Genomic DNA, 16,885 nt, shown 5'->3' on the forward strand with positions numbered 1-16,885 from the left:
CAATAGCAGCACAAACGATTTTTTTGCAGCACAAACGAACGATACCATTTTGGGTCCATTTGGAGTAAAATGGGGGCTGGGTGACGTCATCACTATAAATTAAATATGTAATATCTACGAAACCATAGCAGCACAAACGAAAATTTTTGAAGCGCAAACCAGCAAAAACGAAGCACAAATGAACGGTACCATTTTGGGTCCATTTGGAGTAAAATGGGGGGCTGGGTGACGTCATCGCTATAAATTAAATGTGTAATATCTAAGAAACCGTAGCAGCACAAACGAGAATTTTTGCAGCACAAACCAGCACAAACGAAAGGTACCATTTTGAGTCCATTTGGAGTAAAATGGGGGGCTGGGTGACATCATCGCTATAAATTAAATGTGTAATATCTACGGAACCGTAGCAGCACAAACAAAAGTTTTTGCAGCACAAACCAGCACAAACGAACGGTACCATTTTGGGTTAATTTTGAGCAGATGGGTGCTGGGTGGGGGCGGCTCGGTGGCGCACTGGGGTAGCACGTCCGCCTCACAATTAGGAGGGTGCGGGTTCGATTCCACGTCCGGCCCTCCCTGTGTGGAGTTTGCATGTTCTCCCCGGGCCCGTGTGGGTTTTCTCCGAGCACTCCGGTTTCCTCCCACATCCCAAAAACATGCTTGGTAGGCCGATTGACGACTCCAAATTGTCCCTAGGTATGAGTGTGAGTGCAAATGGTTGTTTGTCTCTGTGTACCCTGCGATTGGCTGGCAACTGGTTCAGGGTGTCCCCCGCCTACTGCCCGATGACGGCTGGGATAGGCTCCAGCACGCCCGCAACCCCCGTGGGGACTAAGCGGTTCAGAAGATGGATGGATGGATGGATGGGTGCTGGGTGAACTCTGGATGACCTATAAAATAATCTTTTATAACTGGAAAACCGTTGCTGCACAAACGAAAATATTTACGGCGCAAACCAGCACAAACGAAGCACAAACGAAACAGACTATTTTCATTAAATTTTGCGTGGGGTGGGGGGCCAGCTTCACGCAAGTGTCAACGTAGGCAGCCGTGTGATTACGCAATCCTCAGAGGAGGCTAGACAGGACATTGGCTCCTCCGAGCGAATCGTCTTCAGTTTTAAAATAAATATAAAAATCCAGCGATTTTGGTTCACAATGATACAAAATTATTGAGATTAAAAGGAAAATGACTTTATAATAAAAAACAATTGAATTTGTTTTTCCCCTTTTCATGATGGCACAGGAGGCGTAGCCTCCCTTGCCTCCTCTGATGCACTTGTGCAGGCTAAAAGATGCCAGGTATCAGTGGCAACTAGACAAAAACGACAAAAAAGACGGTGGCTGGGGCTCGGTCATGGCTTTTACGCACACCCGGTCCTATTCTATGGAGCTCTCTTCCACTTCCGTGGCTCGAAGTCCACGCCGTCACACGCCTGTAAGTTTGTTTTGTTAAATAAAGAGCCGTTTACCAAACCCACATCTTTCCTTGAACTTTGTTAACGCTACAATATAGTTATATAGTAGATCTGTGGAATAACGACGAGGCTGACGTCAGGGCGCACGCGCGGCGATGTTGACAAAGGACGAGGAATTTGATCGATGGATTTAATGATTAAGAGTGCACAGATGGTTTGATAACATTATTGCTTCTATAATAGTTATTTGATATATAATTTATATATCGTTATATGGGCCTGTTGAATATTTTGAAGTGCAAGAGCCGTCAGCGGCGCGCATGCATTGTTGACAAAGGACGATTGATGGATTTAATGAATTGGAGTGACTCAGATGGTTTTATTAACGTGTTATTTATGTAATAGTTTTTTGAATAACTCTGAATTTTACGTCAGGGCCGTTTTCAGCTCTTAGTTTGTGTTTATGTCACGTTAGCATAGCTATCGTTTAGCCCAGGGGTGGGCAAACTACGGCCCGCGGGCCACATCCGGCCCACGGGACCGTTTAATCCGGCCCGCCAACCCTGAATAAAATGTATTATTAAACTTTTTTTGGGGTCATTTTGCCTGCAATGACTGCGTTTCCCCAGTAGATGGGGAAGCGCTTGCCTGCGCATTTACTACCGAAAGCCGTGTCAGAAAGCTAAGTGCACACTCACAAGTGCGTGTACGTACTCAGTAGTACGGACATGGCGCACTCGCGCTCTATTTGTATCAGTCCCGAATTTAGAGCATGGGCTGTGACGACAGCATTCTTGTAATTCGCGCGCTGAGCTTTCTGATGCAGTTTTGCGCTAAAGCCACCCAAAAACCTTCCCCTGGAATCCTTCCATTAAAATGAGTCGCCCAAGGAAAAGCAAGGTGGACACAGTGCCGAGCGTTTAAAAGAGAGTGGCCAATTTGGCTCGACGTACGCGACGTGACGTTTAGCCACATGAACATCAACATCAAGAACAGATCGAGGTAAACGGACCAACATGTCGGATCTTTCTTAAGAATTGCCACAACAAATTTTACTCCAGACGCACTAGCAAAAAAAGGGAGACCAACAACACTGTTCCCACTGAAAATGAAGGGGAGGCTCTCAAGTTTGTTGTAAAAAATTGCATTTTGAATATTATTTGTACACATAGCAGGGATTGAAACTAGCGACCATTCTCATTTTCAAACAATGCAGGATGCTGAAGGACATTGATGCACCACCTGTTTGCGACTAGTGTTTAGTTAGTTTAGTTTATTGTTTAGCACATATTATATCAATAACTGTGCAAGGAGGGAGACGAAGCCTAGGGCTTGTAAAGAGCTCCACTCCTTCTAACCCCCAATTCCAACCCTTAATGCTGAGTGCCAAGCAGGGAGGCAATGGGTCCCATTTTTACAGTCTTTGGTATGACCCGGCCGGGGTGTGAACCCACAACCTTCCAGTCTCAGGGCGGGCACTCTAACCACTAGGCCACTGAGCTGGTTTAAGACTAATCCTGACCTGTAAAATTCTTAAGGCTTACTTTAAGCAAGTGTTTCCCGTTTCCTCACCTCTGTTACCAGGTGTTTGTGAATTAAAACTCTGCTCTGACTTTTCAGATACCCCTCACCGTGTTGCAGTTTTGATTACTTTATTTTGATGTATGCTTTCACCGATTCTTCAAGATGATATATTTGGTCAGAATGTTAGCCGTTTGATGTGATCTCATAAGATAAACATCTTTCATTAATCTGACCTGCAGGCACTGAAGTGATGGAGACTGTTATTCATAATAACAGTGTCGTATTTTATGAGAATCACTGATAGCAGTTTTTTAGTGAGGTTTTTTTTTTTAAATGCTGTTAATAAATGCATTTGTTTTCAAAAAACTTGTTTGGAATATCCATGCTTTACTACCTACTGAAGGCCAAAATCTTTTATGCAATGACTTTTACAGGTCGCTTATATTACTTCACACAAACACTACGTCCATCTGCTCCTGGTTCGGCCCTCCGGTCCAAATTTAGAACCCAGTTCGGCCCGCGAGTCAAAAAGTTTGCCCACCCCTGGTTTAGCCTGTTGTTGCTCGTTCATGATTGTTCTTGGTGTTGGATTTTGTCGAATAAATTGGCCCCCAAAATGCGACTTATACCCCGGAGCGACTTATATATGGGGGTTTTTTTTCGCTTTTTTGGGCATTTTATGGCTGGTGCGACTTTACGGAAATTACGGTATATAACAAAAAACTGTTGGGTATTTCTTGTATCAAGATTCAAGAGTTTTTTATTCGCCATGTTTGACAAGGAATTTGACTTCGGTAAATCACAGCCTCTGTTCAACATTTAGGTGACTAACAACACTCAGGACAAGCGAGTTTTGTCGAGTTCTGGACTTTGATGCGGGAACATCAAAGGAGCTCGGACTGCTACGTCCTGAAGCGTCGCCGGGCTCGCCTGCTATTCCTCCCCCGGTTGGGAAGCGTCGAAAGCGGTGTGCGAGGAGGCTGAAGAGGGGCAAACGCGGGGGCGTCCGGGCCAGGCTGGCGGCCAACCCTGCTCGCCCGGCCGTGCCTTCCATTCTTCTGGCGAATGTTCGATCGCTGGACAACAAAATGGATTACATTCGCCTGCTGCAATCAACAAACCGGACAGTGCGGGACTGCTGTGTGCTCGTGTTCACTGAGACTTGGTTGACTGTCAACATTCCGGACTCTGCCGTACATCTGGAGCGGCTAGCGTGCTATCGGGCGGACCGGGCCATTGTACAAGGGGGGAAATCTCGTGGAGGTGGAATATGCGTCTACATCCGTGACGAATGGTGCCGGGACTCTGTAGTGGTATGCAAGCACTGCTCGCCACTGGCGGAGTTCGTGATCATTAAGTGCCGTCCTTTTTACCTGCCAAGGGAATTTACCGCGATTCTGCTAGTCGCGGTTTACATCCCGCCTTCCAACATCGAAGGCGACAGGATCGCGGCTCTTAGTGAACTGTACCAGGCTGTCAGTGAACAAGAGACAGCGCACCCTGACGGTTTCACCATCTTCGCTGGGGATTTTAATCATGCTAACCTGAAGTCTGTTTTTCCGGGGCTTCACCAGCATGTTAATTTTCCTACGCGTGGCGACAGCTTCCTGGACCGGGTCTACTCTTCGCATAAAGGAGATTTCAAAGCCGCCCCCCTCCCCCATCTTGGACTTTCTGACCATATCACTGTTATGCTTTTGCCCGCATATGTACAGACAAATGGTGAGAGCGTCCAGGCCGGTTCGCAAGCAGGTACGGGTGTGGCCTGAGGGTGCCTCTGATGCACTGCGTGACTGCTTTGGCTCTACTGGCTGGGACATGTTTAGGAGGGCTGCCACTTGCGACGATCGGACAGACATTGAGGAGTATACTGACTCTGTTTCCTGCTACATCAGGAAGTGCATTGATGATGTGACTCTCTCAAAATCCATCGTCACTCGGGCTAACCGGAAGCCATGGCTGACAGGGGCTGTCTTCAGGCTGCTGAGGGCCAGGGACAAAGCCTTTAGAGCAGGGGATGAGGCTGGCTTGAGGACTGCGAGGGCCGACCTGTCCCGGGGCATCAAAGAAGCAAAGAGGGCGTTCTCGTGCAAAATTACCGCCCACTTCAAGGACAGCAGGGACGCACGGAGCCTTTGGCAGGGCATTCAGACCATCACGGATTACAAGCCCGCGCCGCAGAGCTGTGAAGGCGACGTCCGTCTGCTCAATGACCTCAACCGCTTCTTTGCTCGGTTCGATGCTCAGAACAGCACTTGCCCGCTGAAGGCCACTCCCCCTTCACACGAGCTGCCCCTGTGCCTCTCCGCCGACAGCGTGAGGAGGGCGCTTGCCGCCATCAACATCCGTAAGGCGGCGGGCCCTGACAACATCCCGGGTCGGGCGCTGAAGGACTGCGCTGGTGAGCTGACGGATGTCTTCACGGACATCTTTAACAATTCCCTGCAGCAGGCCATCGTCCCGTCGTGTTTCAAAGCTGCCACCATCGTACCTGTGCCGAAGAAACCCGCTCCGTCCTGCTTCAATGACTACCGCCCCGTGGCACTTACGCCCATCATCATGAAGTGCTTTGAGCGGCTTGTCATGGAGCACATCCGATCCGTTCTCCCCCCCACCATTGACCCCTTCCAGTTTGCGTACCGAGCCAAGCGGTCTTCTGAGGATGCCATCTGCTCTGCCCTCCACTCGGCCCTCACCCATCTGGAGAGGAGGGACTCGTATGTGAGATTGCTGTTTGTGGACTTCAGTTCTGCCTTCAACACCATTGTGCCACAACGCCTCATCAGCAAACTTGACGCGCTGGGCCTCAGTACCTAACTCTGCAACTGGCTACTGGACTTCCTCTGTCAGAGGCCACAGGTAGTACGTGTTGGCGACAAAATCTCCGCCAGCATCACGCTGAGCACGGGGGCCCCCCAAGGCTGCGTGCTCAGTCCGCTGCTCTTCACCCTCCTGACGCATGACTGCACTGCAACCTACAGCGACAACCGCAAAGTGAAGTTTGCTGACGACACGACTCTGGTGGGTCTCATCACCAAGGGAGACGGGACTCAATACAGGTTGGAGGTTGACCTTCTGACCACGTGGTGCAGGGACAACAACCTCCTGCTGAACGTCGACAAGACCAAGGAGATTGTTGTGGACTTCCGGAAGGGTCACACCCAACACCTGCCGCTGACCATCGACGGTGCTGTGGTGGAGAGAGTGAGCAGCGCCAAGTTCCTGTGGGTGCACATCAGTGAGGATCTCTCCTGGTCCACCAACACCGCATCACTGGCAAAGAAAGCCCAGCGCCGCCTGTACTTCCTGCGGAAACTCAGGCGAGCGAGCGCTCCTCCGGCCGTCATGACTGCATTTTACCGCGGCACCATTGAGAGCGTCCTCTCCAGCTGTATTGCTGTTTGGGGTGGCGGCTGCACTGACTACAACTTGAAGGCCCTGCAGCGCATAGTGAGGACTGCTGGTAAGATTGCTGGTGCTTCGCTCCCCTCCTTGAAGGACATTTACACCTCCCATCTCACCCGCAAGGCGACTACGATTGTGAGTGATGCGAGTCACCCCGCTCACTCTTTGTTCGAGCTTCTGCCCTCTGGGAAGAAGTACAGAAGCCTGCGCTCCCGCACCACCAGACTCTCAAACAGCTTCATACTCCAGGCTGTTAGGATCCTGAACTCGCTCCCCCGTTCTGCGTAGCGTCCTGTACTTTTACTGTCTGAACTGTCTGTATGCACACTGGCTCTTATTATTTATTATTACTCTTATTATTTATTGTTTGTGCCTTTTTGTTTATGATGTTTTTTACTTTTGCGCTATGCTTGCTGGCTCCGTTTTGCTCCTCTTATTTATTGTGTTATCTGTTTATTTATTACTTATTCATCACTCTTACTATTGATTGTTTGAATTTTTGCCTTCTTGTTTTTATATTGTGTCGCGTACTTGTATGTCTATCGTGTTATGTGTCTCGTCACCGTGGGATAGAGAAAAACGTAATTTCGGTCTCTTTGTGTGTTGTGACATGTGGAGAGATTGACAATAAAGCTGACTTTGACTTTGACTTTGACATGTGAAAAATGGCAAATATTCTCAAACATTCCCTGATCTTAAACTCCCAAGAGGGCAAGGAAGAACTCAAAACTCCAGCTAGGGGAACTGAGAAACCTTGAGAAGAGACCACAGATGGGAAGGTCCCTTATCCAGGATGACCAGGCTGCAATGGATGCAGAGAGGACACAAAGTACAAACAGTGTAGACAAATTCAAAAAAGGTGTGGAGAGCAGGATGTTATTGCACAGTAATGACTCTGAGACTCTAAGAGTGGTGTGAGTTCATCAGAGCAACAGCCTGGGGGAAGAAGCTGTCTGTGTTTGCTGGTTTTGGCATACCGAGCTCTATAACGCCGTCCGGAGGGGAGTAGTTCAAACAGACTGCAACCTGGGTGAGAAGGGTCTGTAGAGATGTTCCTTGCACGTTTCCTGGTCCTGGAGAGGTACAAGTCTTAGATAGATGGGAGGTTGATTCCAATGATCTTTTCTGCAGTCCTGATTGTCCTTTGCAGTCTGTGCTTGTCTTGTTTGGAGGCCGATCCAAACCAGACAGTGATGGAGGTGCAGAGGACAGACTGGATGATGGCAGTGTAGAAGGTCTTCAGAAGCTCTTGCGGCAGGTTGAACTTCTTGAGCTGTCTCAGGAAGTACAGCCTCCGCTGGGCCTTCTTCCGGACAGAGTCTATGTGGCCGGTCCATTTCAGGTCCCGAGAGATTGTGGTTCCCAGGAACTTGAAGGTCTCCGTGGAGAGAATAGTATTACTGCGGATAGTGAGGGGTAAAGGTGGTGAAGGGTCTCGCCTGAAGTCCACTGTCATCTCCACGGTCTTGAGCGGGTTCAGCTCCAGGTGGTTTTGGCTGCACCAGTGGACCAGCTGCTCAACCTACTGTCTGTACGCAGTCTCATCATCGTCCTGGATCAGTCCGATGAGAGTGGTGTCGTCAGCATACTTCAGGAGCTTCACAGGAGAGTCACCTGAGGAGAAATCGTTGGTGTAGAGAGAGAAGAGCAGTGGGGAGAGAACGCACCCCTGAGGGGCTCCAGTATTGGTGGTCCGGGTGTCAGATGTGATGCCCCCCAGCCTCACACGCTGTCTCCTGTTGGTCAGGAAGCTGGTGATCCACTGACAGGGGGAGACAGGCACCGCAAGCTGGATGAACTTCTGTTGGAGGATGTCAGGAGCGATGGTGTTGAACGCCGAGCTGAAGTCCACGAACAAGATCCTGGCGTACGTTCCTGGGGTGTCCAGGTGGTGCAGGATGTAGTGCAGTCCCATGTTGACCGCATGATCCCGGTAGGCAAACTAGAGGGGGTCAAGCAGGGGGCCCGTGACATCCTTCAGGTGGTTCAGCACTAACCTCTCAAAAGATTTCATGACCACAGATGTCAGTGCGACAGGTCTATAGTCATTCAAACCTGCGATGGCGGGCTTCTTGGCCAATGGAACGATGGTGGAGCTCTTGAAGCACGAGGGCACCTCACACAGCTCCAGAGAATGGTTGAAGATCCGTGCAAAGGTGGGCGCCAGTTGCTCAGGGCAGACTTTCAAGCAGGAAGGTGACACGCCGTCTGGGCCCGGTGCCTTCCTGGTCTTTTGTCTCCGGAACATCTGGCGCACTTCCTCCTCGCGGATCTGGAGTGCGGGCGCGGCCTCTGCAAGAGAGAGAGTTGGTGACAACGATGATAGAGGTGTAGACAGAGCAGTTGTGGGGAGAGGTGAGTATGTAGATTGTGCTGCAGGAAGTCCCGTTGTGTGGGACGACCGATCAAACCTGCAGTAGAACCTGTTTAGCTGGTTGGCAAGCCTTGGGCTCTCCACAGGACGGGTGGTTCGTTTCTTGAAGCCCGTGATGCCCTGCAGACCTTTCCACACTGTTGAGGGATCAGGATTGGCAGAGAAATGTCTCTTCAGGTTCTCCCCGTAACACCTCCTGGCTTTCCTGACCTCTCGGTTCAGTGTGTTTCTGGTCTGCTTGAACAGGTCGTGGTCGCCGCTCCTGTAGGCCTCCTACTTGACTTTGCGCAGCCTCCTGAGGTTCGGTGTAAACCAAGGTTTGTCGTTGTTGTACGTGCAGAAGGTCTTAGTCTGCACACAGAGATCCTCACAAAACCTGATGTATGATGTGACGGTGTCAGTGAGTTCATGCAAGTCCGAAGTTGCAGCTTCGAGAACTCCCCAATCGGTGCAGTCAAAGCAGGCTTGGAGGTCTTGCCTTGCCTCCACTGTCCACTTCCTCACAGTCCTCACCACAGGCTTAGAAGTTTTTAGTTTCTGCCTGTAGGCCGTGATCAGATGAACTAGACAGTGGTCCGAGAGTCCTAAAGCTGCACGAGCCGCAGAGTGATATTCATCCTTAATCACGGTGTAGCAGTGGTCCAGAGTTTGTGCCCCTCTGGTGGGACGCGTTACGTGCTGTCTGTATCTGGGGAGTTCGTGTGCGAAGTTCCCCCTGTTAAGATCACCCAGAACAATGATTAGCGAATTTGGTAGAAGTTTCTCCATGTCTGTTACCTGGTCAGCCAGCATCTGCTTGGCTTCACTTGCACGTGCGTGTGGTGGAATGTAAACACCATGACGATCGAGGAGAACTCCCGTGGTGAATAGAACGGCCGGCAGTTTATGAAAAGTGTTTCTAGGAGAGGGCTGCAAAACTCTTTCAACACTGTGACATCAATACACCAACGTTCGTTAATGTAGAAACAGAGACCACCTCCCTTTGATTTTCCGGAGAGCTCCGCGCTGCAATCTGCACGCGTTAGCCGCAACCCTGCTACCTCCACGGCGTGGTGGGGGGTGCGTTCGCTGAGCCACGTTTCAACAAAGCACAGTCCGGCAGATCTGCTGAAGTCCGTGTTCCTTGAAGTGAGGAGCAGCAGTTCGTCCATCTTGTTCGCCAGGGAGCGGACATTCGCTAGATGAATTGACGGTAGGGCAGAACGGAACCCTCTCTGCCTCAGCTTTACCCACTCGTTTTCCGCGCCGCCGCCGTCGCGCTAGCTTGTATAGCACCGCCGCTCCGGCTAGAATCTCCGACAAACAGTCTGAATCAGAGAGAACAGGAGAGAAAATACCAGAAAAAGACTGTCCGATGTTTAACAGCGCTTCTCTGGTAAAAGTGATCCGGGATGGGCAGCAGAGGACACAGAAAACACACAAAATAAGACAAAGAAACGGAGAGCGACTCACCGTGGCTGCCATTCGCGGCGCCATAAATAAGATATGGTGTTGATGTCGCTAATAAAATTTCATAAAAATAACTTAACAGGCACCTTTTTGTAAAGAAGGCACCCATATGACTGATTTGGTGAATTTCAGCCTCTTTTCAAATTGACTAAACTCAAAGTTCAACCAGCATTTCTGAACAGATTTTGGTCGTACCACTCTGTTCTTTATGAGCAACAAGGCCTTTTTGTGATTACAGTAATCCATATCTCAAGCATGCAACGGAAGTGATTTTTCTTCCATTTTCCACTTGATGGTTTGTCTTACAGCAAATTATTGTTTTACTCTCCAGGCTTTAGACTACAGTGATGATGAGAAGGAGCAGCAAGCCAAGAGGAGAGTGAAAAACACAAAGCACAACACAGGTAAAATAAGATAATGGAAAAAAAAATGTCGTCTTACTTTAGAAGAAGGTTAAGCGTTTCTGTCATGGCTTTATTCTTGACATTTTGTCCCCTCATAGAAATTCTTATGGTGAAGACTCTGCAGCCGCACCGTGTAACACCAAGACATTCAGACGCTCCATTCAGGCGTCTTAATGGAAACAACCCCCACCATCCTTTTCGTCATTCTCGTCAGCCACCCCTGCACACAGATGTTACCCGCGAGTACCATGCTCCTCCCTGCCTTGATCTACCCTATCCTCCTCCCTCAGTCACATTCCCTCCTCCTTCTTTCTTTAGTCCATCATACACCTCTACCGGCGAGTACCATGCTCCTCCCTGCCTTGATCTACCCTATCCTCCTCCCTCAATCAACTTCCCTCGCTTCCCTCCTCCATCATTCTTTAGTCCATCATACACCTCTCTACTCTGTCCACCAAATTCTGTCCCTTTTTCAAATTTCTATCCTCCACCACCACCACCACCACCACCACCACCACCACCACCACAATAAAATTCAACACATTGGACTAACTGTATAAAGTCTGAAGTGTGTGCATCTAAAGAAGAGTCTGATCAATATGGATTTTTTATGCTAATTATAATATCTGGCATATCAATTTTCAGAACAAAATTCTAATGACCTTGTAACCATTTGATTAATTTTAAATGTTTAATGGACAAAGTAATTTTTTGTGGTCAATAAAAGATATAAATGACATTTGTCTATTTTACTCTTTTTCTTTGTCCTTTAGTATTTGTTCAACATCACAACAGTGAGAAGAGGTTAGAAATGGTCCAACCCAGTATTTTTCATGGTTAGTTGATTTAGAATCTAGACAAACAACCTCCAGTTTCAGCCTTTTGTTTTCTTTTGTTCAGACAAAATATGTAGGTCTTACCTTAAAACATTTTTCGACAGTTTCGGCTGCAACTTCCGCCTCGGAAGCTATTAGTACTGAAGATATAATGAACACAATCCAACGTCCAGTTTCTGTGTCACCGAGCCCCTTCCCCAAGCTGTAGAGGAGGGGGCAGAAGAGTACAAACTGCAGCCAAATCGGCCAGTGTGGCTTAATCAAAGGCAATAGCATAGAAATGTGTCTAATCATGTCTTGAATGCTATTACTGAGGTAGCAGCTCTGATATCTGTTGGTGAGGCATTCCAGATCTCTGGAGCCCAAAGAGAGAATGCTCTCGACCCTGCAGACTTCTTTTTTGGCTCTTGGGGGGTCACTAAACTCTAAGACCTGCGGTTTGTGAATTAAGTTTCAAGAGGGAACATATGGTAGAATTTGGTCGACGAGATAGGAAGGCGCTAACCTATGTAATATTTTATAGGTTAGTAGCAGAACGTTGAAATTACATCTCAAGTGGACCAGGATTCAATGCAAGTTGGCTCGTATTGGGGTTATATGATCGAGCTTACTCTTCCTTGTGGGCAGTCTCGCTGCAGCATTTTGAATTGACTGTAGACTTTCAGTACTAGACATAGGAAGACCAGATAATACATTGAAATAATTGAGGCGTGACGTAACAAATGCATGTATAATAATTTCTGTGTTGCATGTTGAAAAAAGAGTTGCCCACGGTGAGAGGCGTCGAGCAGGTGTGGGTATACTTATTGCCCCCCGGCTGGGCGCCTGCACATTGGGGTTCACCCCGGTGAACGAGAGGGTAGCCTCCCTCCGCCTTCGGGTGGGGGGACGGGTCCTGACTGTTGTTTGTGTCTATGCACCAAACGGCAGTTCAGAGTACCCACCGTCTTTGGAGTCCCTGGAGGAGGTGCTGGAGAGCGCTCCTTCTGGGGACTCCATCGTTCTACTGGGTGACTTCAATGCTCACGTGGGCAATGACAGTGAGACCTGGAAGAGCGTGATTGGGAGGAACGGCCCCCCCGATCTGAACCCGAGCGGTGTTCTATTATTGGACTTCTGTGCTCGACACGGATTTTCTATAATGAACACCATGTTCAAACATAAGGGTGTCCATGTGTGCACTTGGCACCAGGACACCCTAGGCCGCAGTTCGATGATCGACTTTGTAGTCGTGTCATTGGATTTGCGGCCGCATGTTTTGGACACTCGGGCGAAGAGAGGGGCGGAGCTGTCAACTGATCACCACCTGGTGGTGGGTTGGCTCCGATGGTGAGGGAAGATGCCGGTCCGACCTGGCAGACCCAAACGTTCTGTGAGGGTCTGCTGAGAACGTCTGGCGGAATCCCCTGTCAGGAAGAGCTTCAACTCCCACCTCCGGCAAAACTTTTCCCACGTCCCGGGGGAGGCGGGGGACATTGAGTCAGAGTGGACCTTGTTCCGCCCCTCCATTGTTGAGGCGGCCAACCGGAGCTGTGGCCGTAAGGTCATTGGTGCCTGTCGTGGCGGCAATCCCCGAACCCGCTGATGGACACCGGCGGTAAGGGATGCCGTCAAGCTGAAGAAGGAGTCCTATCGGGCCGTTTTGGCCTGCGGGACTCCCGAGGCAGCTGACAGGTACCGGATGGCCAAGCGAAACGCGGCTTCGGCAGTTTCTGAGGCAAAAACCCGGGCGTGGGAGGAGTTTGGCAAGGCCATGGAGAATGAGTTCCGGACGGCTTTGAGGAAATTCTGGTCCACCATCCGGCGTCTCAGGAGGGGGAAGCAGTGCAACGTCAACACTGTTTACAGTGGAGATGGCGTGCTGCTGACCTCGACTCGGGATGTCGTGTGCCTCCTCAATTCCACCGACACACCTTCCATTGTGGAGGCAGGGCCAGGGGACTCTGAGGCGATCCCTCCAATCTCTGGGGTTGAAGTCACAGAGGTAGTTAAAAAACTCCTCGGTGGCAAGGCCCCGGGGGTGGATGAGATCCGCCCGGATTTCTTATAGGCTCTGGATGTTGTGGGGCTGTCATGGCTGACACGTCTCTACAGCATCGCGTGGACATCGGGGACAGTGCCTCTGGATTGGCAGACTGGGGTGGTGGTTCCCCTCTTTAAGAAGGGGGACCCGAGGGTGTGTTCCAATTACAGGGGAATTACACTCCTTAGCCTCCCTGGTAAGGTCTATTCAGGGGTGCTGGAGAGGAGGGTCCGTCGGGAGGTCGAACCTCGGATTCAGGAGGAACAGTGTGGCTTTCGTCCTGGCCGTGGAACAGTGAACCAGCTCTTCACCCTCAGCAGGATCCTCGAGGGTGCATGGGAGTTTGCCCAACCAGTCCACATGTGTTTTGTGGACTTGGAGAAGGCGTTCGACCGTGTCCCTCGTGGGGGGTGCTTCGGGAGTACGGGGTACCGAGCCAACTGATAAGGGCGGTTCGGTCCCTTTATCACCGATGCCAGAGTTTGGTCCGCATTTCCGGCAGTAAGTCGGATTCGTTCCCAGTGAGGGTTGGACTCCGCCAAGGCTGCCCTTTGTCACCGATTCTGTTTATAATTTTTATGGACAGAATTTCTAGGTGCAGCCGAGGCGTTGAGGGTGTCCGGTTTGGGGACCTCAGCATCGCGTCTCTGCTTTTTGCAGACGACGTGGTGCTGTTGGCTTCTTCAGGCCATGATCTCCAGCTCTCACTGGAGCGGTTCGCAGCCGAGTGTGTAGCAGTTGGGATGAGGGTCAGCACCTCCAAATCCGAGTCCATGGTCCTCGATCGGAAAAGGGTGGAATGCCCTCTCCAGATTGGGGATGAGATCCTGCCCCAAGTGGAGGAGTTTAAGTATCTTGGGGTCTTGTTCACGAGTGAGGGGAGGATGGAGCGCGAGATCGACAGGCGGATCGGTGCAGCGTCGGCAGTAATGCGGACTCTGTACCGGTCTGTCGTGGTAAAGAGAGAGCTGAGCCAATTTACCGGTCGATTTACGCTCCTACCCTCACCTATGGTCACGAGCTATGGGTCGTGACCGAAAGAACGAGATCCCGGATACAAGCGGCCGAAATGAGTTTTCTCCGCAGGATGTCCAGGCTCTCCCTTAGAGATAGGGTGAGAAGTTCGGTCATCTGGGAGAGACTCTGAGTAGAGTTGCTACTCCTCCATGTTGAGAGGAGCCAGATGAGGTGGCTCAGGCATCTCATCAGGATGCCTGCTGGACGCCTCCCTGGGGAGGTGTTCCGGGCATGTCCCACCGGTAGGAGACCCCGGGGACGACCCAGGACGCGCTGGAGAGACTGTCTCTCAGCTAGCCCGGGAACGTCTTGGGATCCCCCGGGATGAGCTAGATGAAGTGGCTGGGGAGAGAGAAGTCTGGGAGTCCCACCTGAAGCTGCTGCCCCCGCGACCCGACCCCGGATAAGCGGAAGAAGATGGATGGATGGATGTTGAAAGAATGGGACGAGGTTTAGCGATATTGCGGAGGTGAAAATACCCAGCTCTAGTAATGTGTTTGTGTTTCTCAAGGTAGAGAGTTTGGCTGAATGTAACATTCATTACATAATCACTTTGGGTAATAGTACATTTTTTAAGAAGTTAAGAATAAAGAAATTGAGGGACATCCATTGTTTAATCTCAAAACATGCCTCAAGATTATAGTAATCCCATGAATTTGTCATTTCCAATGGCATATATACGATAATAGGGTATCGTCCATATCCATCCGTTCATCCATCCATTTTCTATACCACTTGTCCCCACGGGGGTCGCGGGCGTGCTGGAGCCAGCAGTCTTCAGGCATGAGGTGGGGGACACCCAGAACCAGTTGCTGTATCGTCCACACAACAAAGAAAACTAAAATCAAAACTTTATGTACAATGTCACCTAGCGGCAGCATAACAGTGAACACTAGAGGTCCAAGTACTGATCCCTGTGGGATACCACATATAACATTATTTAGCTCAGAAATCATGTTGCCATGGACACGGTGGGTTCTCTCTAAGAGCTGAGAACTAAACCAGGAGACCTTGAAATATCAACGTTTCAAGGTGATATAATGGTCATTTTTTTATTACATTTTTCTTTTGGCTGTATTAGATTAAAGGGTAATTAAACATCCACTGCAGTAGGTGGGGGTGGCGGTATCACTGGAAGAGTATTTGCTCTACAGCAGCACTTTGAATCTGTTCTGTTACAGACTAAAAAACACTGTTATTAATGAAGTTATTCTTTATTGTAAGTTGATCTTTCTTTTTTATTTATTTTTTGTTTTTCCTTTAATGTTAATAACATGGGGGGGGCGCAAAATGTTTTCTTCTTCCTAGGGGGGGCGTCACAGGAAATAATTGAGAAGCACTGCTTTAGAGCAACACAGACAATCACATCTACCGACAATGTGGAGTGTTTTTTTGGTTTACCACGCATGTTTTTGGAATGGTGGAGAAAACCGAAGCGTCCGGAGGAAACCCGTACAGGCATCGGAAACCGTAATCGCACCCTGCGCTTCTGAACTCGGAGTAGGACGTGCTAACCAGTGCACAACCATGCCGCATCCCTCTATATAGAAAATAAGAAAGTTTCCCCGCAGTGGGATAAATAAAGTTCAATCAATCAATACATGGACCCATATTTGGCATTTACTGGTAGTTGGCATCAGCCTTATTAATCCGTTATTAATCCAACAACCAATAAGTGATCAATTTAAAACAGGGTCAGTAATTATTAGGTTCTCCTATGCCATAGGACCTATGGCTATTGTACTTTTTTCCGATGTAGTTACATTAAGCATAATACGTAATTAAATAGCTCCCTGAAGATTTAGTCAGTAAATATGAGTTAAATGTTTGTCCTTTACACCACCTTTCTTAACCCATTAAAGCCTAAAGTGCCTGGCAGAAAAACCCTCTAAAACCCAAGGGTGAGTTTAAAGCACTCCCCATTGTTTTAAATTGTATAATGATGGCGGACAAGATGGCGGCGCACGCAGTTGCAGCGGCTCAGTGCTCTCCCGATCTACGCATTGTTTGTTTTTTGACGCCTCTCAGCAGTTGCAGGACTGCTTCGACAGGACTAACTGAGACATCTTCGAACACCGGGACTTGAACGTGTTCACAGACAGTGTTCTGTGTTATATCAAGCACCGCACAGACACTGTCACAGTGGACAAACCTATACGGATATACCCCAACCAGAAGCCCTGGATGACCCGGGAGGTCCTTCGGCTGCTGGAGGAGAGGGACATCGCTCTGTCCCTCAGGTCTGAGGACGGGGCTCTCGACAGCACAGCCAGAGCCAACCTGAGGAGAGGCATCAGAGAGGCCCAGCTTGCCTACAAAAAGAGGATTGAGGATCACCTGGACAGCAACAACAGCAAGCAGGTGTGGCAGGGAGTCCAGCATCTCACCAACTACAGAACCACCATCGGAGCTGCTGAAGGGGACGCCTCACTGGCA

The 16,885-nt window shown here is 49.5% G+C and overlaps 1 protein-coding gene across 2 annotated transcripts in view; it reads left to right on the plus strand.

Annotated features, from left to right (window-relative positions):
• Window positions 1-11,312, plus strand: part of LOC133151412 (H/ACA ribonucleoprotein complex non-core subunit NAF1-like) — a 33,834-nt gene extending 22,522 nt beyond the window's left edge. For both annotated transcript variants that reach the window (XM_061274409.1, XM_061274408.1), the window contains 2 exons: window positions 10,501-10,573; window positions 10,672-11,312. In XM_061274409.1, coding sequence (XP_061130393.1) covers window positions 10,501-10,573; window positions 10,672-11,105 — 507 coding nt within the window. In that variant the 3' untranslated portion in view covers window positions 11,106-11,312. The remainder of the gene's footprint in view (window positions 1-10,500; window positions 10,574-10,671) is intronic.
• The last annotated feature ends 5,573 nt before the right edge of the window (window positions 11,313-16,885 follow it).

Source organism: Syngnathus typhle, linkage group LG3 (assembly GCF_033458585.1).
Source record: "Syngnathus typhle isolate RoL2023-S1 ecotype Sweden linkage group LG3, RoL_Styp_1.0, whole genome shotgun sequence".
Lineage (NCBI taxonomy): Eukaryota > Metazoa > Chordata > Actinopteri > Syngnathiformes > Syngnathidae > Syngnathus > Syngnathus typhle.